General features: G+C 37.0%; 1 protein-coding gene and 1 pseudogene across 2 annotated transcripts in view; both read right to left on the reverse strand.

Moving 5' to 3' along the window:
• Positions 1-23,255, reverse strand: part of Atrnl1 (attractin like 1) — a 752,002-nt gene that overhangs the window by 464,107 nt on the left and 264,640 nt on the right. For both annotated transcript variants that reach the window (XM_004659313.2, XM_045148305.1), the window contains exons 22-24: positions 11,631-11,725; positions 8,566-8,644; positions 6,943-7,100 (exon numbers count right to left, since the gene is read on the reverse strand). In XM_004659313.2, coding sequence (XP_004659370.2) covers positions 6,943-7,100; positions 8,566-8,644; positions 11,631-11,725 — 332 coding nt within the window. The remainder of the gene's footprint in view (positions 1-6,942; positions 7,101-8,565; positions 8,645-11,630; positions 11,726-23,255) is intronic.
• Positions 19,550-21,128, reverse strand: LOC105944052 (annotated as a pseudogene).

A 23,255-nucleotide genomic window follows, 5' to 3' on the forward strand; every position in this document is an offset into this window, starting at 1 on the left:
CAACAATAAAACAGAAATAAACACCATCATAGTCATAGACTTACATATCCACTATCGTCAATAGACAGATCATCCAAGTAGAAAATCAACAGAGAAATAATAGAGCTCAATATCATAGATCAACTAGACCTAATGGATATCTACAGAACTTTCCACCCAAACTCTGCAGAATACACATTCTTCTCATCAGTCCATGGAACCTTCTTCAAAATTGACCATATATTAGGCCATAAAGCGTGACTTCATAAAGTCATGAGAATTGAAGTAACATCCTGCATCATGTCAGAACACAATGCTTTAAAGCTAGAAATTAACAACCAGAGACACATCAAGAACTACACCAACTCCTGGAGACTAAACAACACACTTTTAAACAATGAATGTGTCATGGAAGAAATCACAAAAGAAACTGTAAAAGTCCTAGTATTGAATGAAAATGAAAACACAACCTACCAAAACTATGGGATGCAATGAAGGCAGTCCTAGGGAAAAATTTATAGCCCTAAATCCCTTCATTACAAAAACAGAGTGAACCCAAATCAATAACCTGACTGTCAACATAAAGGCAGTGGAAAAGCAAGAAGAAATCAACCCAAAGAGCTCCATATGAAAAGCATTAATCAAGAATAGAGCAGAAATTAATAAATTGGAAACTAAGAAAACAACTTTTTAAATCAATGAAATGAAGAGCTAGTTCTTTGAAAAAATAAACAAGATTAACAAATTCCTGGCCAAAGAAAAAAAGGAGAAGTCTCAACAAAATCACAAATGAAAAAAGAGAGATCACCACAACAGACATTAATGAAATTGGAAGACTCATCATAGCATACTCCTAAAACTGCTACTCCACAAAATTAAATAATCTGGAAAAAAGGAATGAATTCCTAGACATATACCACCTACCAAACCTAAACTCACAATAGATTAATCTCCTAAACAAACTCATCACATGAAGACTGAAAAGGTAATCAAAAACCTCCCCCAAAAGAAAAGTCCAGGACCAGATGGCTTCTCAGCTGAAGTCTATTAAACCTTCATTGAAGAACTGAACCCAATTTTACTCAAACTTTTTGCATAACCGAAGACCAGGGAATCCTACCCAACTCCTTTTATGAAGCTAGCATCACTCTAATACCAAAACCAGAGAGAAGTGCAAAAATGAAAGAAAACTATAGACTTACAACCCTAGTGAACTTGGATGCAAAGATCCTGAATAAACTCCTTGCAAACCAAATTCAACAACACTTCAAAAGTATTATCCACTTTGATCAAGCAGGCTTCATCCCAGGAATGCAAGAATGATTTAACATATGGAAATCAATCAACATAATACACCTCATGAATAAACTGAACCTTAAGAACCACATGATCATCTCAATTGATACAGGGAAGGACTCTGACAAAATACAACACTTGATCAAAACACTGGAAAGAATAGGCATGGAGGGTTTATATCTCAACACAATAAAGGCTATATATAAAGCTCCTAAAGCCCTAATAATACTTAGGGAAAAATTCAAGGAGTTCCCACTGCTCTTCAACATAGTACTAGAAGTGCTAGCCCAGGCAATAAGAAATAGAAAAGGAAGAAGTCAAGTTAGCCCTGTTTGCACATGATCCTATATGTAAGTTACCCTAAATTCTCTATCTCAAAACTTCTAAGGATGATAAATTCCTTCAGCAAAGGAATCAATGCACAAAAATCAGAATATTTCCTATATGCAAGGGACAAATATATACAGAAAGAAATGAGTAAGGCGGTCACATTTTTGTTAACAACAAAACTTAAATATCCTGGAATAATACTAACCAAGGATGTGAAAGACCTATGTAATGTAGACTGGAGGAAAGACAGCATTTTCAACTAATGGTGTTTGAAAAATCGGATGACCATGTGTAGAAAAATGAAATTAGACACACTCATTCTGGCATACACAAAAATCAAGTCCATCTGGATTTAAGACCTGAAACTCTTCAACTACTGGAAAAAAAAAAAAAATAGGAGACAATCTCTACAATAAAGGACTGGGAAAAGACTTCCTGGGGGGGAAAAAAAACAGTAGCACAGGCAATTAAATAAGCACTCAACCAATGGGATCTCATTAAGCTAAAAAGCTATTGCACAGACAAACATACCATAAGCAGAGCCAATAGGTTACCCACTGGATGGAAGAAAATCTTTGCCAGCCATACTACTGAAAGGAGCCTAATATCTAGAATTTACAAAGAACTAAAAAAACTAAACAATAAAAAACAAACAACTCCCACACACAAAAACTACAAAAGTTGGGCAGAGAACTGAACAGAAAATTCTCAGAGGAAGAATTACAAATGGCTAACACACACTTAAGAAAATATTCAACATCCCTAATCATTAGGGAAATGCAAATTAAAACAACTATGAGATTCCACCTTACCCCAGTAAGGATAGCAAACTAAAAAGCCATATGAAGCCAGGCATGGTGGCTCATGCCTTTAATCCCAGCACTCGGGAGGCAGAGGTAGGAGAATCGCCATGAGTTCGAGACCACCCTTACAATTCATAGTGAATTCCAGGTGAGCCTGGGCTAGAGTGAGACGCTACCTCGAAAAACAAAACAAAACAAAAAAAAAAAAATCAAATGAAAACAAATGTTGGCAAGGATGCAGACAAATAGGAACACTCATTCAGTGTTGATAGGAATGTAAGCTTATACAAGCACTAGGGAAATCAATATGGAGACTCCTGAAAAGGATGAATATAGAGTTACCACGCTATTATTCCCTTACTGGGAATTTATCTAAAAGCTCCACATCTCAGTTCAGAGATATTTGCTTAACCGTGTTTATAGCTACTCAATTCATAATACCTAAGAAATGGAATCAACCCACGTGTCCAAAATGGATAACCAAGATGTCATATCTACACGATGGAATTTTCCTTAGTAGTAAGATAAAATGATATAATGAAATCTGTAGAAAAAAATGGTCAAACTTGGAACAGAATATTCTAAGTGAAGTCATACCATCACAGAAAGTCAATAATCACATGGTCTCACTCATCTGCAGTTCTTAACATTATCAAAGTAATTGTTGACATACCTGAATGGCATCTCAAGGCTTGAGCAATAGAGAGAGTAGGGCACAGGGAAGGTGAAGTGAGGGGGGACACATAACTGAACCCAAATTTAACTGGTACCTATAGAATCCTAAACCCTGGAAGTTAGACTAAAAGACAGAACCCTCTAAATGACCTTAGGGGAACACCTGTGTCAAAGGGTCCTGGAGGGAGTAAAACGAAGCCTATCTTTAAATTTCTCCCTCTTCTCTTTCTTATTGTCTTTGTCTCTTTTCTCTTCCCTTGGCACTGGCCTATAATTCCCTGGAACAGAATGTGGTCTACATCCACAATGAGCAGTTGATCAGAGAGACCTACTAGATCTCCCAAAAGAAACAAGATAGACTTCTGTCAGAGCACTTGATTACCCACCAGAGATGGTAATGGTAATATCCTACCACTAAAGACACCATATGCTGCCTGCATGGACCATGGAGAGTCCTGGTTGGAATCTGGAGGAGAGCCAGTCCCCAGAAAATTAGCCCATCTAGTGCTGGAAGGCACTACACTAGCTACCTGGGGAAAGTGGTCAATATCTGTCCGAGAAACTCAGTCTAAGTGACTCAGAAGCAAACAACCTGACATGATGCTCACACAAGTGCAATAGTGGCACATAGTCAGGGTGGGTTAGTAACTGCTCTTGGATTGGCTACCAGATCCTCTCAGTGGAAAGAAAACCATATCTGGAACCAGGAAACAAGTCAGAATCATATCCAAATAATGATTTTGTTTCCCAATGTCAAGCTCCCACTAATGTTAATATATAAGAGGATATACACCCTTTAAGTTCTCTCTAAATTAATAATAGCTATCCCATTTAACGGGTGCTGACTTCACTCTCTGTTGGAGATTCTGCTTCTCTTTTTCAGGTGGGAGCAGTATCTGAGGAGATATAAATGACTCAGCGCACTTTACCCCGGCCCCAGCTGAAATCACAGAGGAATTGGAGCAATGACCAAGAGTGCTGCTTTCTCAGTGAACTTGATTTCATCAAAAGGGTGAAGAAGATAGACACTGAGGACAGTCAATACCTACCAAACCGACATCCAGAGGCTCCTAAGAGTCTATCACTGAAGTAGACTTAAAATGCAACCAATATGGCTCACAGAATTTTGCAGAAGAAGGGCCAGGAAGATTGGTAGAGCCACAATTTGGACATTTTGCACAGAGAAATTGCCTCTTCCTCATAACTGACTGCTGCCCCTACAACGCATGACCCACAATCTCCATGAGGTTGACCTGCATCCCCAGTGAGGAAGGCCTCTTCAGAAAAGGTGCAGGGAGAAGGGAAAGGATGGCACCAATATGTGTTGTTTACATACTAAATACTTCCATATCTAATGAAATAAATTTTAAAAAAACAACAAAAAAGCAAGGGAGGTGGCAGGGGATTATGATCATGATATACTGTTTGTATTCAAGGAAGCTGCCAATAAAAGTTAAAAAATAAATTTTAAAGTAATAGAAATTCTCTCTCTAAAAAAAAAAAAAAAAGTAGGAAAAATCTTTCAGAAAAATAAAGAGGGCTGCAGAGATGGCTTAGCAGTTATGGTGCTTTTCTGTGAAGCCTAAGAATTCATTTTTGAATTTCCTTGTCCCACGTAAGCCAGACACATGTCACAAGCATACAATGTCATACATGTGCACAAGGGGGTACACATGTCTGAAGTTCGTTTGCAGCATATTAAGGACCTGGGCCCATTCCCACCCTCTTTCTCTCTCTCTCTTTCTCTCTCTTGCTCAAATAAAAAAAACTGAAAATTTTTTTTAAAAACAACAGAAATTAGGTTCTACAATTTTGACCATGCCAATTATTTCCTATATTGCATTACTTTGGAAGACTGAAGTATTTAAACTTGACTACACAAGTTCTTTACTGGTGTCCAGAAGAGAATACTAATATGCTCTCTAAAGAAAATATAACTTACAATGTCATTTTGTAACCATTCAATATTCATGAACACTCTAAAGTAATTATGTAATTGGCTTACAAATAAAATACAATCAAAACATGAAGAAATAATTAAAAATGCAATCATATAACTTTTAATTACTATTTAGTAAGTACTATAAATGAGCCTGCGTCCCTTTGATCATACTTTGAGTAAACCAAGTGAGATCTAATCAATATTTATATATGAATCATAGGTAATAAGATTACATACCATCAATATTAATTTTTAATTACATGAAGCTATTTCTAGTATTCTGAAAAGGCTTTTAAATCAACCATTAAACAATATAGTAATAAATGTGTTAAATTAATTTCTATCATTAATTTTGCTGAATTGTAATTTATACTAATATCTTTGAATACTAAACAATTAAAAAACAATTTAAAAGGTAGTAAATCAAACCTAAAAAATTTCCACTGAAAAGGCAGGTTTAAAAATCACTCACATCTCCAATAAGGGACCCTTCCACACAGGGATTAACATAAGTAAGTCATGCAAACATGTCCAGTCATAATGCATGAGCTGTCATTTACAGATTCTCTAAATCTTTAAGAGATTTTTAAGATATAACATATTAGAATGGGGTTGGGGCTGGAGAGATGGCTTAGCGGTTAAGCGCTTGCCTATGAAGCCTAAGGACCCCGATTCGAGGCTCGGTTCCCCAGGTCCCACGTTAGCCAAATGCACAAGGGGGCACACGCGTCTGGAGTTCGCTTGCATTGGCCGGAAGCCCTGGTGCGCCCATTCTGTCTCTCTCTCCCTCTATCTGTCTTTCACTCTGTGTCTGTCACTCTCAAATAAATAAATAAAAAATGGACAAAAAAATTTAAAAAATATATATTTAGAATGGGGTTGGTCCAAAGCACATATTCCATAAATTAATATGAATTTAATCTAACCAATTATAAAATAATAAATGAAAAATACAAAAATCAGCCAGGTATGGTGGCACATGCCTTTAATCCCAGCCCTCAAAAGACAGAGGTAGTGGGATCACTGGGAGTTCGAGGCCAACCTGAGACTACATAGTGAATTTCAGGTCAGCCTGGGCTACAGTGAGACCCTACCTCGAAAAGAAATGCAAATATCAGCAATTCTTTCATCAAAGCATTAATTAATACCAAAAGGAACATTGCAAACATTTCCTAGACCTGAATCTGTAGCCTGAAGCACCTTACCAAGAACCATAATAAAATGAAATACAGGACACATCCAGCATATGGTAAGAGAGAAATTATGAAAAGCAGTGGATCTTAAAAACTGTCAAGTGGGCTGGAGAGATGGCTTAGCGGTTAAGCGCTTGCCTGTGAAACCTAAGGACCCTGGTTCGAGGCTCGGTTCCCCAGGTCCCACGTTAGCCAGATGCACAAGGGGGCGCATGCGTCTGGAGTTCGTTTGCAGAGGCTGGAAGCCCTGGCGCACCCATTCTCTCTCTCTCCCTCTATCTGTCTTTCTCCCTGTGTCTGTCGCTCTTAAATAAATAAATAAATAAATAAATAAATAAAACTGTCAAGTATTGCTAATGCTAAATCACTAATGAAAGATGAAATACACACACACACACACACAGTATACATTTAGCATATATAGTATATAATGAATATAAAGATCAGCAACAAACAATTATTTCAAACTGAGTGTAAGAAGGTATCTCTTCAGTTAAATTATGAAATTCTTTATTTGGTTCAATATTACCCTTATGAGTATCTCTACAGAGATATTCAATCATCACAGATAATCATAGATAATGTTCTACAAACCATAAATACAAGTGTTACCACAGTTCAAGACAAAACTATATCATCACTTTTGACAAAAAAAAAAAAAAACACATTCTTTTGTAATGAAAAGATTTCCTGGTGATTTAAAGTAAATACTCTTAATGCTTACCTGTATTTTAATAGGCCAGGAAAAGTTGCTGACATATACATAGAATGTAATGTTGGGATTGCTTCTAAAATTAAACTTCTCATAGGAAAAACTATCTCTGTATTCCTTTATGTTAGTCTTAGAAACTATAGGAGTCTCTTCCCCAGATATTGTTCCACCTAAGACATAAGTATAAAGAGTAATTTAAATAATTCCTATTAGGAAACATGGGTATTTATAATTTTTAAATATAAAGAACAACAATTTTTTACAATTCCAATTACTAAAACACAGTAGCAAAATATACTTGAATATAATATAGAATAACAAAATAGATTTGCCATAAATATAATGTTAATAGATTTAGAACAAAATTACTTTCAAATATTCTACCTCTGATTAAATAGCATGTCATTGGCACAAGTTTTGAGACTTGTTATTCTGTTTTAATAACAATTTAATCCCAAATGAATTATCATTTCTCTTTTCAAATTGACACTCAGGGCACAGAAAGATGAAAGCATTAGCCCAGGTGAGGGCTCCTACAGTGGCCTCCTCCTGTGCACCAGCATCCAGTGCTCCAGAGTGTGCGCATCCTTTGCTTATGACTCCACAGGTCCTTGCAGAACAAATCAGACCATATTTTTGTCTTAATATAATTTAAAAAATGAAGGTGCCGGGCATGGTGGCACACGCCTTTATTCCCAGCACTTGGGAGGCACAGGTAGGAGGACTGCCCTGAGCTCAAGGCCACCCTGCGACTCCATAGTGAATTCCAGGTCAGCCTGAGCCAGAGTGAGACCCTACCTTGGAAATAAAAAAGAAGGAGAATCAATCAATTCATCTGTCTTACCACAAATTGAACCATCACTACATTAAATAAATTGGGAAAAGGCCATACTTTAAAATATGAACTAAATGTTCCATTAATAAAACATGTGTCAAGAACTCAATAAATATTTACTGAAATTTGCCAAATGGAAACGAGCATTATCAACCTTCTTAGTGACACTTTCACCTGAACAATAACATAATTATTTCCCACTGATATCTTATTCTAAAATTGTTGGGTACTTTCTTAAAATGTGGATTCTAGCTAGTAAAAGAATGTCTACACAAATTCATAATTCAATGTAATGATTTGAACTCTTTCAGTTATAATTTTTAAAACTCCATTTCAATTTATAATCCTGATAACGAAAACATGTTCTGCCTAAACTGTTTTAATTCCTCTTTGCCCTGACAAGAAAGGAATGTATTCTGAGCTTAAAAATAATAGATAAGTCATTACTTTTACCAGTATGCACAAAAGAATGTCATTGTGTTATATAAATATTAGAATTAATAACTAAGGGTACAACTTAACTAGTGAATTGATAACTGAAATATCAAAGTAATATATCTTAATTAAAATCACACATTTTATAATATCATTTTTCAAGCAGTGTATATCATTTGTTAGCAAGCTAATTTTAATTGAGTAAGAAAGTCAAAGTAACAAAGCTCTACTCATATTATTACTTCTGATTTTACCAACAAAAGTATAATGATATAGAAGATATTTTTTATTTATCTAAATGAACAGGAAACCATGTTAGAATAATGTTTATATGTGGGGAAGACATGAGACCAAAATTCTTTTACCTGTTGAACCAACTGACCAAGTGATGTTGAGATTAAAGTTGTTTGATGCATTTATCGAAATATCCAAATTTTTGTTTGACTATCAAGAAAAAAAAATATTAGGGTTAAAAAGTTAAACATGTGTAAAAATTTCTGAGTTAAATTGTCTATAGAAAAGTATTTATTATATAAAGGTTTAACTGAATAAATGTGGATTATATCTATGATCATTTATTTAAAAAGCTATGACATTTCCAAAGCCAATTTTCCTCACATATCTTCACTAGTAATTTGACCTTTTGTCTAAAACTGGGGATATAATAACTATCCTCAAAAGTCCTTGCCTAATTACTCAAAAAAAAAAAAAACTTGTTTGAGGACATTTACTGATAAAAGCAATTTGCTATCATTTTTATTAGTGGTGTTTACACAGAAAGGCTTTTTTTTTTTTTCTTCGTCTGTGTCTTTACCCAGAAAATTGGGAAGTCACAAAAGGGCATGCACTCCAACCTCATGTTTTTAACATTAATGGCATTCAAATGTAATTGCTGTCTTTATGAAAAAGAACAAAACTTTATTTTTGCTTGAGGTTAGTTCTTAATAATTGTGTGTGCCTTATTTTGGGTGAGGTGATCATATGAATAGCTATTCTTTAAAACCTCAAACAAAATCCAAAATTGGTATTTAAAAAAACTATAAAATTTTTCTTGATTTGCTCTGGTTCAACCTCTATCAACTTCAAGTTTAGACGCCACTGAAATGTTTAGAAACTTAACTAAATTCCTGAAAAACCATTTAGGGTTTCTACAAACGCTGTACTGAAGGACTTGATAAGCTACAAAATGGTACTTAAAAGGCCTTTAGAACACTGATGGCAGTGGAAGAGTCCAAGAAGGTCGTTTTACCTAGAAACCGAATTGTTCATAGGAAAGTGGTGACTAGTACTGGGTATAGAAATGGCTATGATGGGCTGTTGAAAAAAAATATGTTGAAAAAAGTGCTATGTCAACAAAAATTAAGATATACTTTACTGTTATAATTATTGTCTCATAGGACAAGCAAGAAAAATCCCTCAGTAATTCGTATTAATTTTGGGGATTGCTCCCAGGCAAAGCTATCTTTAATTCAAGTGGACTGCGTGCACTAATGTCACAGCACTCTTGTTGATACTCATGGAGTCTGGCATCAGGAGCTACGTATGGGTTCTTTGGTTCAACTGGAAAAATAAGAGAAAGCTGGAACATTTGAAAGCACTCAAGATAATCTGGAGGTGTGTGTGGCACTGTAGGTAATTCATTAGAGAAATATTGTTTGCTTACAAATTGGGAGTCAGATATTCCACACATGTGAAATCCCTTAGATCATCACAAAACTGTACTGACTTGGTATTAGTATTAACCATTAAGAGGCCAGTGCTAAGAACAATTCTCAAAGACACAAACGTGCTGGGTCTTGGAAATGCTATGAGAAGTAAAACAAGCCAATAAATAGGCCAACTATTACCATTACACTTATCTGAGGAAGCCAGACTAACATAAGACACGGGCACAGAGGAACAATGACTGCAGCGTTAGCTGGGAAAGAGAAGAAGGCGAACGCCAGTACAATCAGAGAAGAAGAAACAATAGAGAAGGATGGGGGATAGAGTGATGACAGCAGTAGAACATAGGTGTCCCCAACGTGCCCAATTGCTGGTCTAAAAGTGGTGGAATTGGTAAATTCTCTTTTCTATATTTCTACAACATAAAGTCAAGTGTGATTATAATGTACATGTAAATACTTTCTTACCACACTGTTAGCTATAACTACTAACAGGTTTTTTTTTTAATTTATTTATTTGAGAACCACAGACACAGAGAGAAATACAGATAGAGGGAGGGAGAGAGAATGGGTGCGCCAGGGCTTCCAGCCTCTGCAAACAAACTCCAGACGCGTGCGCCCCCTTGTGCATCTGGCTAACGTGGGACCTGGGGAACCGAGCCTCGAACTGGGGTCCTTAGGCTTCACAGGCAAGCGCTTAACCGCTAAGCCATCTCTCCAGCCCCTAACAGTTTTTATTATGTTTAGAGAAACACAGGTAATCAGTGAAGAAAGGATTGTACTATAAAGAAAATATCTTTGGGCTGGCTCGATGGCTTAGCCATTAAGGCACTAGCTTGCAAAGCCAAAGGACCCAGGTTCCATTCCCCAGGACCCACATAAGCCAGATGCATGAGGCGGCGCATGCATCTGGACTTCCTTTGCAGTGGCTGGAGGCCCTGGTGTGGCCATTCTCTCCCCTCCTCCCCCTTTCTCTCTGTCTAATAAGTAAAAAATATTTTTTTTAAAAAAAAAGGAAATATCTTTAAAATCCTTATTTTAAAATAACTAAGTTTAGGGCTGGAGAGATGGCTCAGTGGTTAAGTGACTTGCCTGCAAAACCTAAGGATCCAGGTTAGTTTCCCCAATACCCCCATAAGTTGCGAATGGTGATGCAAGCATCTGGAAATCATTTGCAGTAGCCAGAGGTACACGCCTTTAGTCCCAGCACTTGGGAGGCAAAGATAGGTAGATCACTATGAGTATAAGGCCACTCTGAGACTACATAGTGAATTCAAGGTCAGCCTGGGCTAGAGTGAGACCCTACCTTGAAAAACCAAAAAAAAAAAAAAAAAAAAAAAAGAGTGCATAAATTTAAACTTCCTAAACTTGTAAAATTAGATGGCTATGAAGCCACTATCTGTTTAACTAAGAAAATCACTGGATTTAGACAAAAGACAATGAAAACCAACTATTATGCTTTGGCATAAGAGAAAAAATTATGTTTAACATAGCATGCTTTTAACTCATGGCTTTCATTTGCACATAAGACTATTTAAAATTTGATTATGTAATTATGAGCACAAATACTGTTATAAATATATGGCTGTTGCATTTAGTTTGCCAACCAGAAATACAAAATTCTGACATTCTCTAAGACTCACGAAAAAAGAAGCAGGTTTAATCTTTTTCTAATAGCCCTACCATGTGGTAACTGAGAAGACATGAAATTGCAATGAAAGATGACAGAATATTTGGAATCCTTGTAAAGAGGTGACTTTCCTTACCTGTTCTGGATTTGCTATGAAGTTAATAGCTGTGTGGTGGCGATCATCTTCCTGTAATAAGCTGAAGGTAAACTGGTAGTCAATCAAAAGGCTATCTGTAGAAAAAAAAAATAGAATGCTGACATATACTTTAAAAATTGTGGTAAACAAATGTTATGTGAAAATATATTGCATGCAAATATTTAAAATTATCATTAAGCACATCAATAGAAATAAACACTAATTTAAATGCATGCATAATAGACTTTTATGCATCAGCAATGATACATCTCATATGGGGTTCGTAGAATCAAGTACCAGTGTTCACAGATAAAAACTCTTTTAAATATTTTCCTTGTTCTAGGTTGTACTATTCATTTGTATGTACGCATATGTGTTATGTATGAGACATGTTGCATGCCATGGCACAGAGGACATCTTCAGGGAGTTTCTCCTGTCCTTTTACTTTTCTTTTGAGATGGTCTCTCTTGCCCATTGCTGGTAGCATAGCAAGCTTTAAGGTTCTGCCTCCCATTACCATGAACACATTGGGATTACAGATACATATGCCACTTTGCAACCGGCCATATATTGCCACTGAGTAGGACTGACCTACATTTAGCAGGCTTGTAGGCAAGTACCTTTAACCACTGAGCCATCTCTCCAGCCCTAAACTTAGTTATTTTAAAATAAGAATCTTAAAGATATTTCCTTTTTTATATATTTTTTATTTTTTTTTATATTTTAAAGCATAGGAGTAGAATTTTTATGAACAATTAAGAAAATAAAAGGTATTATATTATATACATTATATTATAATAATGCTTGACATAACATACTCAAATATATTGGTTAATATTAATTTGTTCTATACCTTGAATGCTAAATTGTGTTGAAATTTAAGAAAATTAAGAGTTTAAATTTAAGAGGTGATTAGTTCATGTGGGCACCATTCTCACGAATGGCCTGAGGATCTTGCCGCAGAAGTATGTCATTTACAAAGGGGATAGATTTCACCTTAACTCACCCCCTCTAAAAATATCCACTACTCATGTGTGGTGAATTTAATTAGTGTTTCCTATATGGGCATGGTTGGGCATAATTTAACCAAGTGCTGAGTCATAACAGGGACTACACTAGTGCATAAAATGTCTCCCATTTCACCTGTCAATTAAGCTTAGTGGGTTATGCCCACCCATAATTAGAAGATGAAGTTCACTGGAAAGAGGCAGGGTGAAGGGGTCAAGAAAAGGTAATGGGAGAGTATTATATCAAAATATATTATATTCATGTATAAAACATGTCAATAAATAAAATATTTTTAAGAATATAATTAATATAATCTAAAATGTACAATTTATCACAATGTAATTATCTTCAGCCATGTAGTACACAAGAAGGCATATGCAAGTCCTAGATGTTGAACTTTCCAAAATGCATAACCATGAGCCATATAAACATTTGTTTACAATTTACAAGTCTGGTACATAATGTTTTCTTGGCAGAAAATGGAATACATATTGCAATAGGATAAAAACAAACATTATTAAAAGGGCAGAATACAGACAATATGGGCTACATCTAGAAAGAGCACCTGAAAAATTCCAACACTACTTGAAATGCCTACTTATTTTTTATTTTACAAATGGAGCTATGTATTAAGTTTTATTAAACATTCATAGCAGGGGCTATAAATATAGCTCAGTGGTAAAAGGCACCTGCTTGCAACGCTCTATGACCTGGATTCAACTCCCCAATACCCGCATAAAGCAGAAAGTGTCACATGTTTTTAGAGGGTTTTTTGTTTTACCAATAAGAAGCAATGGAGCAACCATGCTTTCTCTCATGAAGACAATAATTTAAAAAGATTCATGTCACATACACAGAATTATTTGTTGCTTGTTTTGCAGAGTTGGGGATGATATTCAGAACCTCATACATATTAGACAAGCACTCTGCAACTTAGGCATGTAACTCCAGTACCTGTAAATTTTATTGATCAAACCTGTGCTATATATGCTATATACATTAAAGCATATACTATATTTTCAATAACTTAGAAAATAAGCCATATTTTGTATATTTAAATATATTACATATTAGTAGCAATTATTGAAAGGTTTTTGAATAGAAAAGAAACCAAAGAGCTGTGCTCAAGTTTGAAGATGCTATCAACATATATGAATCATTTCTTTGATCAGACACAAAGCCCAGACTTAGGAAAAACCTTATGTTATATAGCTATCCTCTGAATATTATGACAAATAATCAACAAAATTCCCTACTTAATCCAGGTAATTTAGAGGCTGACAATTCTCTAACTATATTTTAAAATAAAGTATATAAAGATCATTAAAATGGATGAAAGAAAGAGCCCTTTTAAACCTCTCTCACACTCTGTGAGCTTGGTGGACCTGAAGGTAAACGTGAAGCTACACATAATTCAGACTCCAGACTCAAATTGCACAGATTTAGAAATAATAAAACAAATAGAAAAAGACACTTTTACTTTCCTTAAATTATTTTGACTTACATAATGAGGAAAGGAAAGAAAACCTCATTTTGTCAACAGTAGAATAAAATATCTATAATATAATAAAGGTAAAGTGATGCTTAATAGTCATTTACATTTAAGGGATATCTACAGTAAGAGGAAATGACTCCATAAAATTAAAGATGGGAAATTAGATATTAATACTAAAAAGCTCAGTAAAAGAAGATAACTAAGTAAAACAAAACTGTAAGAGAAACAACAATGAAGACATAATTAGAAATAAGAAGTTACAAATAGGATTAGGAGCTGAGCATAGTGGTACAAGCCTTTAATCCCAGCACTTGGGAGGCAGAGGTAGGAGTATCACCATGAGTTCGAGGCTCCCCTGAGACTACATAGTTAATTCCAGGTCAGCCTGGGCCACAGTGAGACCCTACCTCAAAAAAAAAAAAAAAAAAAAAAAGGATTAGGAAGCTGAATAATTAATACAGAGTCAACTGCTAGGTAAGTAAAAAAGCTGTCTCAAAATAGTAATTGAAATGAAAATCACCAAAGATGATATAGAAAACCGGGGCTAGAGAGATAAATCAGTGGCTAAATGTACTTGTATGGAAACCCTGCCAACCTAGGTTCAATTCCCCAGTATGCAAGGAAAGCCAGACAAAGAAAGAGACTTAATGCACGTGGAGTTCCTTTGCAGTGGCAGAGGTCTTGGCAGACTCATGATTTCTCATTCTCTCTTTCTCTCTCTCTCTCTCTTGCAAATAAATGAATAAAAAGATTTTAAAAGATCCAGAAAATTGAAGCATGTGAGTGACTAGCAGATATCAAAACAAACCAAAGAGACAAATGTCGTCAAATATATGATAGAAAAATTGTGCTAGGGAGTAAAATCTAAATGCTCCAAAGAAGTACCATGTAAATATATATACATTGCTTTGGGAAAATAGCTCATCAGTTAAAGACAATTGCCTGCAAAGCCTAGATGTCTTGGCTTGATTCTTCTACCCATGTAAAGACAGATGAACACAGAGTAACATGCTTCTAAGGGTCATTTATAGTGCAGTAGTCTCTGCTGCATTCATATTAGTACTCTCTCTCTCTCTCTATCTCTCTCAAATAAATGAAAACAAATACGTATGTAGTATAAAACTAGCATTGGTCAAAATAACATTAAAAAGTCAAAAATAAAAATAACCCAATATTCACCAAGTAATGACTCATAAACAAAGTATGGCATGCCCATGAGAATGGAGTACTGGCATTCACTACAGTATGGATAAAATTAAAAAAAATTTTGTGGGCTGTAAAGATGGCTTAGCACTTGCTTGCAAAGCCACAGGACCCACATAAACCAGATGCATAAGGGGGCACACACATCTGGAGTTCAGTTGCAATGGCTAGAGGCCCTGGCATGCCCATTTTCCCCTACCCCCCTCTCCCCCTGCATATCTCTGTATCTCTATTTCTCAAATAAATAAATGAAAATATTTTGCATGTGTGTTCACACGTGTACAGGTGTATGTGTGTGCATGCAAGTGGAAACCAGAAGCTAATGCCAAGGGTCTTCCTTGATCCCTCTACCACTTCTTCATTTAATTTATTTATTCTATTGTCTTACTTGAACCTGAGCTCAATAATCCAGCTACTCGATCTCTGCCTCCTGAGTGGAAGCTAAGACTTCCCCCTGGTCACTTTGGGCTCCTAATGCCCTTGAGTGAACAGGCTGAGAAAGGAGTTACAGTGATTGCAGGGGTGATTGATCCAAATTACCAGGGGGAAATTGGGCTGCTCCTCCACAATGGCGGTAAGGAAGAGTATGCCTGGAGTGCAGGAGATCCTTTAGGGCGTCTGTTAGTGTTACCATGTCCTGTTGTCAAAGTCAATGGACGACTGCAACAACCCAATAGAAGTAGTGTGATAAATGGCCCAGATCCTTCAGGAATGAAGGTATGGGTTACCCCTCCAGGTAAAGAACCAAGACCTGCTGAGGTGCTTGCTGAAGGTAGAGGGAATACAGAATGGGTAGTAAAAGAAGGCAGTTACAAATATCAGCAAAGGCCACGTGATCAGTTACAGAAACGAGGACTGTGATTGCAATGTTTCTGTTCTGCCTTGATAGCAGAGTGTTTGTATCTATACCAATATTAAGATTATATCATTAGTTAACTGTTGAATTTATATTAGACCCATTGTATTAGAGACTAAGCTGGTGTTGGGGGGAAGATTTTGCAGTTCCGGTTGTACGTGGGATAGTTATGCAATGTTAGGCGGAATTATGAGCTTGTTACTGTTTTCATTTGGAAATTAAGTATGATGTAAGGAGACATGATTTGATGCCAAGTTGAAAAGGGGTGGACTTGTGATAGTTAAGGTGTTGTCAACTTGATCTGTTTAGTAATCCACAGGCTGCTTCTAGGAAGGATCAACTAAAGGAGGAGGTCTTTCTCCCAGGGTGAGCCCTTCCCCCAGAGTGGGCGGTCCCGCTCAGAGAGGGACTTGATATAAGGAAGCTCTGGGTAGAAGAGTTCCCTTTTTCCTTCCTTCCTTCCACTTGGCTGCCAGAGCTGCTCCCTACCTTCTAGCATGGATTGAAGACCAGTACGGACTAAAGACCAGCATCAACTGAAGACCCACGTGGATCGAAACCCAGCGGCTCCTCAGGAAGCCTCCAGGCTTTCCGGCACCATCTGCAGAGCTGGGTCAGGACTGCTGAGGCACCTGGCTATGTGGACTGAGCAGCTACCAGGTTCGGTGATTCTCGGGCCTGCAATTGCTATTGGACTACTGTAAGCTAATCCAATAAATTCCCTTTTTAAAATAATTCATTCTAGCAATTCTGTTCCTCTAGAGAACCCTGACTAATACAGGGGCAAACACATCTGGAGTTCAGTTTCAATGGCTGGAGGCCCTGGCACACCCATTCATTCCCTCTCTCTCTCTCTCTCTCTCTCTCTCTCTCTCTCTTTCTCTGCCCCTGCAAATCTCTGTATCTCTATTTCTCAAATAAATAAATAAATAAATGAAAATATTTTGCATGTGTGTTCACACATGTACATGTGTATGTGTGTGCATGCAAGTGGAAACCAGAAGCTAATGCCAAGGGTCTTCCTTGATCCCTCTACCACTTCTTTATTTAATTTAGTTATCCTATTGTCTTATTTGAACCTGAGCTCAGTAATCCAGCTACTCGATCTCTGCCTCCTGAGTGCTAGGGCTACAAGTGAGAGCGCACGCCCAGCATCCAGGTGGGTGCTGCGCCTCCAAACTCCAGGCCTCGTGCTTGCACAGCAGGTGCTCCGTCCACTGAGTCATCTCACCAAACACAAAAGTTTAAAAATATTACTAAATTTAAAAATGCCATCACAAATGCCAGAGTATTCATTTATACGGCACATTCAGATAGACAACTCCACTGAGGCAGAAAGCAGTGACAGTGAAGAGTTAGGGAAAAGGAGAATGAAGAATGAAGTCCAAGTTTTATTTGAAGATGATGGAGATGTTCTAGAATTACAAAATGGTGATGCTTTAATTCAGAACAAGCCAAGGAAGGGTATTCTTCAGAAGAGTGTCAATTCTAACTCATTGTAGTTATGATTCCAACAATAGAACATCTAGGCCTTTACATGCAGGCATGGGCACATATGTTCACACACACACACACATGCGCACACATTTATACAAGCAAATCAACTATTTACAAAGAAAGATTAAGCAGGAAACCAAGTTCTATTAAGTATAAACAACTGTTAAACAAAAATGGAAGCCGGATGTGGTGGTGCACCCCTTTAATCCCAGCACTTGGGAGGCAGAGGTAGGAGGAGCGCCATGATTTGAGGCCACCCTAAAACTACATAGTTAATTCCAGGTCAGCCTGGGCTACAGAGTGAGATCCTACCTCAAAAAACAAACAAGCAATATTTATGTACAATTTCTACTCAGCAATGCTACCCAAAATCAAGCACCCCAATTATAATCTCAGATAGAAAATATCCTAAACAATATGATGTATGTATTCATTATGGAAAAAAATTCTTCAAATACATATATCTAAAAGGCAAAAAGAAATATGGAACTGGTATATAGATAAAAGGTAGAACAGTAAATAAATGATTGATTTCAACTTAGAAAATTATAATTATATAAAAACAAGAAATAAGTAATTTTAAAAAACAGTTATCTTGTTATGCCTTCTATCAGGCTATTTACCAAAAAAGAAAACAACTAAAAATCTACTAAAAATAATAACAATCTCAGTCATGAGGCGAAATATACATACGTATATAAAATCCACAGCTTTGATCTAAGGATCATTTATTAAATTGGTGATTATGCCTAGCCCCATACATCTAAATAAGTAAATAAATACATTGTTTCCTTAGCTACTGTACTTATCTGATTAGCACTAATATCTGATAAAGGATTAAATGTAGAAAAGTATTTAAATTTGCATATTAATGTTGTGTCTGGAAACATGATGGTCACTGTTATTATTTCAAATAATATGTCTAAAAATCCTTGAGTTTCTCAAACAATAATATTATCTGAAAAATAAAAACAAATAATAAAATTTATATCTATATGTGTATGTTTAATTTAATCGATATTGATATAATTCTTATGTGTATTGCATCATTCTGTCCTCTTAATTTTTTTAAAGGCTTAAATGTATTTTAATAAGGTAATGCTGCATTACTGCTCAATTTCTCAGAAAAACTCCAAACGTAAGGTATCAGGGACAAATCAAACATGGTACACTAATAAAAAAAAAATGCACAGCATAACTACCTAAGATAGGCAAGGCTAAGAGCTATTGTCAGACCTTCAGTACACATTAACCCTGCTCCCAAGATTGTAATAGGCCAATCAAGAAAAGCTGCGAACAGCAACATCACAGACACAAAAGGGTCATTCTTGGGTGTTTATCACCAAGAAAAAGAGTCAAGTTAACCCAAGATTTTTTTTTTTTAAGATATACTAAAATGAAAATCTAAGAGAAAATGTCTTCCTTAGGCCATGAAGGGGAAATAAGGGAGACAACAGGAACGTGTGTGCTGTGACCTCTGTGGACAGTTGTCTGAATTCTCACCTGGGTGCAAAGGGAGGATTGGGGCTAGGTGATGGGAGATGTTGATTTTGTGCCTTATGTGGCAGTGTCTCTGGGGCTCAGGGGTATAAAGACAGAAAAGCAATTAAGACATGGTGGACAAAACAAGGAAAGATTACGATTACTGGGGTTCTGAGTCCACTTTCCCATGGTTCCCCAGCCCCTCAACAACCACGAAACTTCAGGAATGCACCACACAAAACTGATTGAACAGTATAGTACACCACACAGATCTTGGTTTGTTACATACCACCTTCCCTTGCCCTCTGCCTCCAAGCATACTCCCTGGAGTAATACAGGCAGGGAAGACCCATCTATTGGGAGGAATCCCTGACATTTTTCCAGGGTAGAATTCTGGCTAGTCCAAAAAGGGTCCTTCTTTTAAGGGTTGTGGGAATCTAGACACTGCAACTTTATTAGTATCTGAGACGTTTGTTTGGAGCAAATTCGGTTCCAGGAGCTGCACGGTTGAATGCAGGAGGAGTTCCACCAATTGCCCCAATTCCTTCCATTGTAGCAGCTTGGCCAAAACATTCAGTTGTTGGTGGAGTCAATCCCAAGGCTCCATCCGGCATCATAGTGGCAGGTTCTGGAGGAGCTGGGGTACCAGTTGGCACAGGATCAGGAGGCACAGCGCCTCTATTGCTTATTCCCATAGCACCTCCCATAGCCATCTGGCCCATCTGCATCTCTTGCTCTCTCGCATCAGGGAAGGTTCCCTGAATCCTTCCTGATGTCGTCGCATCATTTCTTCTTGTTGCTGTCGCATTTCTTCCTCACGGCGCCTGCGCTCCTGCTCCTGCCTGAGTTCCAGCTGCGTTCGCTTCTGAGCTTCTTGGTTATGCAACTCTTCCTTCTCCTAGGTTCTTCTTGGCGCCTCATCAAGTCCCGCCTCATTAGCGTGACCTGGTGCTCATGGGGAGCTGCTTCCATCTCCATCTCCAGCTTCTCACGAGCTTCCTTGATGTTACGGTCCACCTGGTCCTGCTGCTGCGTCTCCATCTCAACGAGTGCTGTCCAGCGCAAGGCATACTCATACCCAAAGGAGCCAGGTTGAGCAAATCCGTGTGGCTGCTCTCGCTCCTTGTGAAATTGTTGATTTTTAATAACCAGTTTCTCTGGAAGTCCCTCTTCATCATCTAACTGGTCCATGGGCTCCACGGTCACAGGGCGAGGAAAAGTGGTTAGCAGGATGGAGCCTTCACTGCATCTGTCAAGAGCTTTCCGAGCAGCTGGCTTCCCTGAGAACTCAACAATGCCTTTTCCTGAGGATCTTCTTTGGTCGTCCAGGATAACAACAGCCCTTTCAACCTGGCCAAACACAGAAAAGGCTTCTTCCAACAGTTCGTTGGACACGTACTGAGGAAGACTGTGAACTGTAAGGGACGCGCTATGGCAGGCAAAGCGCACACGCAGCTGCTTTCCATGGAGCGGCACACTGTCCAGCTCCACTTTAGCAATTTCTGCTAGGGTCCTTGTTTCCAAGCGAATAAAGCCAAAGCCTTTATCCTTGTGAATGAAACTTCCCCTGCCTTCCCACATTTCTCAAATAGTTTCCTCATTTCCTCCTCAGTGATGTCAGGGGGAAGATTGCCCACAAACAGACAGCTACGATGGGTGAAGGTCTTCTCTCCGGGTTTCCTAAAATTCTTCAGGTCAATAGTCAAGCCTTCATTTTGGCTGCTGGTCTGCTACCCATTTGCAGGTATTGGGGGTGGTGGTGGTTGCTGCTGCTGCTGCTTGTGTGGCTGGTGGTGGTGTTGATGGTGCTTCCCTGGAGTATGGTTCTGCTTTTCCAAGTTAAAAGTCTTATTGCTCTGCATTTTTTCACCCTTCACTTCAATTGAATACAACAAAGTGCCTCCCAGTCCTCTCTAAACTCGCCTTCCCCTACCGACAGTTCTCTGCCCAGAGTAACAGCGACCTTACTTTTTTTATGAATTTGTCTGCTTGCTGTGCTAATAATGTAAAGAATTGTACTTGACTTTTCTGCTGTGGCCTCACCAATTTTTGACCCACAGATTGTTTCCTTTACCAAGTGCATATATCCAGGAATGATTTAATAATATTCTAAAGCAAACAAATTCCTGAAGTTATGCCATGCAGAGATCATGCTGAAATAATTTTGGACCAAAGACTTTAAGAAAGGATCAATTTAAAATACATACCAATAAATATAATAAGGCAAAAGTAGAAAAAAGCAAGTTGGTGAATTTGCTGTCTCTTTGTCAGGATCATATTAAAAATGCAAACCATGTGGTTTGATAGAAGAATTCAAATTATTAAATCATTACTCTTAGTAAAGTGGAAATATAAGTACCTTTTCCTCAAAAACTATAAAAACGTTGAAAAGAGATATATAAAAAGTGAGTAAATTTAAATTAAAAATGTAGATATAAATATTTTCACAAATATTAATAAAACAATAGGTTTAGCACTTCATTAATTACAAAATAATCAGACTGTAAAAACATAAAATCAAGACATATTTTATTTACAAGTGGCATGCCAATAGCACACACATATCACAAAAGAATAAAGGAATATACATTATACAAACAGTAATGGAAACTACTAAAATAAATATATTCATATATTCACTGATATATCCATATGAAATAGAAAATGATAGAATTAAGAAACTAATGATAAAGGGATTATATCCCAGTGGTAGATTGCCTGACTAGCATGTATAAGACCATAGGTTCAGCCCAGTGTGGTGGCGCACACCATTAATCCCAGCACTCGGGAGGCAGAGGTAGGAGGACTGCCATGAGTTTAAGGCCACCCTGAGACTACGTAGTGAATTCCAGGTCAGCCTGAGCTAGAGTGAGACCCTACCTCGAAAAAACAAAAATAACATATATATATTTTTTAAAAAGAAATTTAAAGACCATAGGTTCAATTATTGACATGTAAAAACAAAGCAAAAAAATTAAAACCTACTTTGGGTTACAAAAGAAAATATTAAATAAACATCTATAATCAGCAATATATTCAGAGTTAATCATGTAACAATTGTAAGCAGGCAGAAGAGAGAAGTTAAAAAATCTAATCATGTCTGTGTACCTCTGGAGTTTGCATTCTAAGTAAGAAAGAGAAAGCAGAAAAAAAAAATCACATATAACATTTTACAAATGTGATATGCTGTAACATAATCAGCAAGGTAATGTTATGGAACAGGTGTTTCAAATTATTGCCCAAAGCCCAAGGCTGACCTTCAGCCTGTTTATAGAAATAAAGTTGACTGGAATACAGCCACATCATATCATTTGCATATTATGTTTGGTTATTTTTCTACTATATTTCCAGAGTTTAGAAGCCTAAATGAGAATATATATCAGGTTGATCTAAAAATATATATTATTTGTCTGTTTGTTGCTATTGCCTACCAATCTTTTTTATAAGTTGGAAATGGAAATGCTTCAGATAAAGTCTAAAATAGGAAAGATGGGAATCGAAGAGTTGCTCTGTTCAAGTAAAAGAAAAAGATACTGTGTGCTTAAATGATTTTTGGAACATAATAAGAAATAAGATTAGAATGTAGGTAAGTGCTATAAAATGAAAAATATCTGAAAAGCTTTAAGCTGGGCCTGAAATGATCTGATATACATATCTAAACATAACTCAAGTGGAAAATAACTTGTAAAGAATCAAAACTGAAAATGGGTAAACTACATAGAAGGCTTCTCAAATGGCCCAGACCATAAATGACAGTACCTTAAAATCAGGTTATGAGGAGGATTCAGAGAGGCAGGGGAAAGATGGGATGTTCCTTTATGACTCATTTTGTTGGTAAAGGCAATAGGAAATAGACAGGAGGAAAAGCATCAAGCTAAGTTAGGACTGCCATATAAGGAACATTTCTAAATTTCTGACTCTGACATAAGCAATTAGGCTTTTTGCATTTGCTAAATGGGGAAGTCTACACAAAGAATTTAATTCTGGAGAGTGAAAAAGAACCAAGTTCTGTTTAGAACATGTTATATCTATCTATTTCTTTTGGGTTATATTCATGATGCATAATGATGGGTTTCTTAAAGGC

Source organism: Jaculus jaculus, chromosome 1 (genome assembly GCF_020740685.1).
Source record: "Jaculus jaculus isolate mJacJac1 chromosome 1, mJacJac1.mat.Y.cur, whole genome shotgun sequence".
NCBI lineage: Eukaryota > Metazoa > Chordata > Mammalia > Rodentia > Dipodidae > Jaculus > Jaculus jaculus.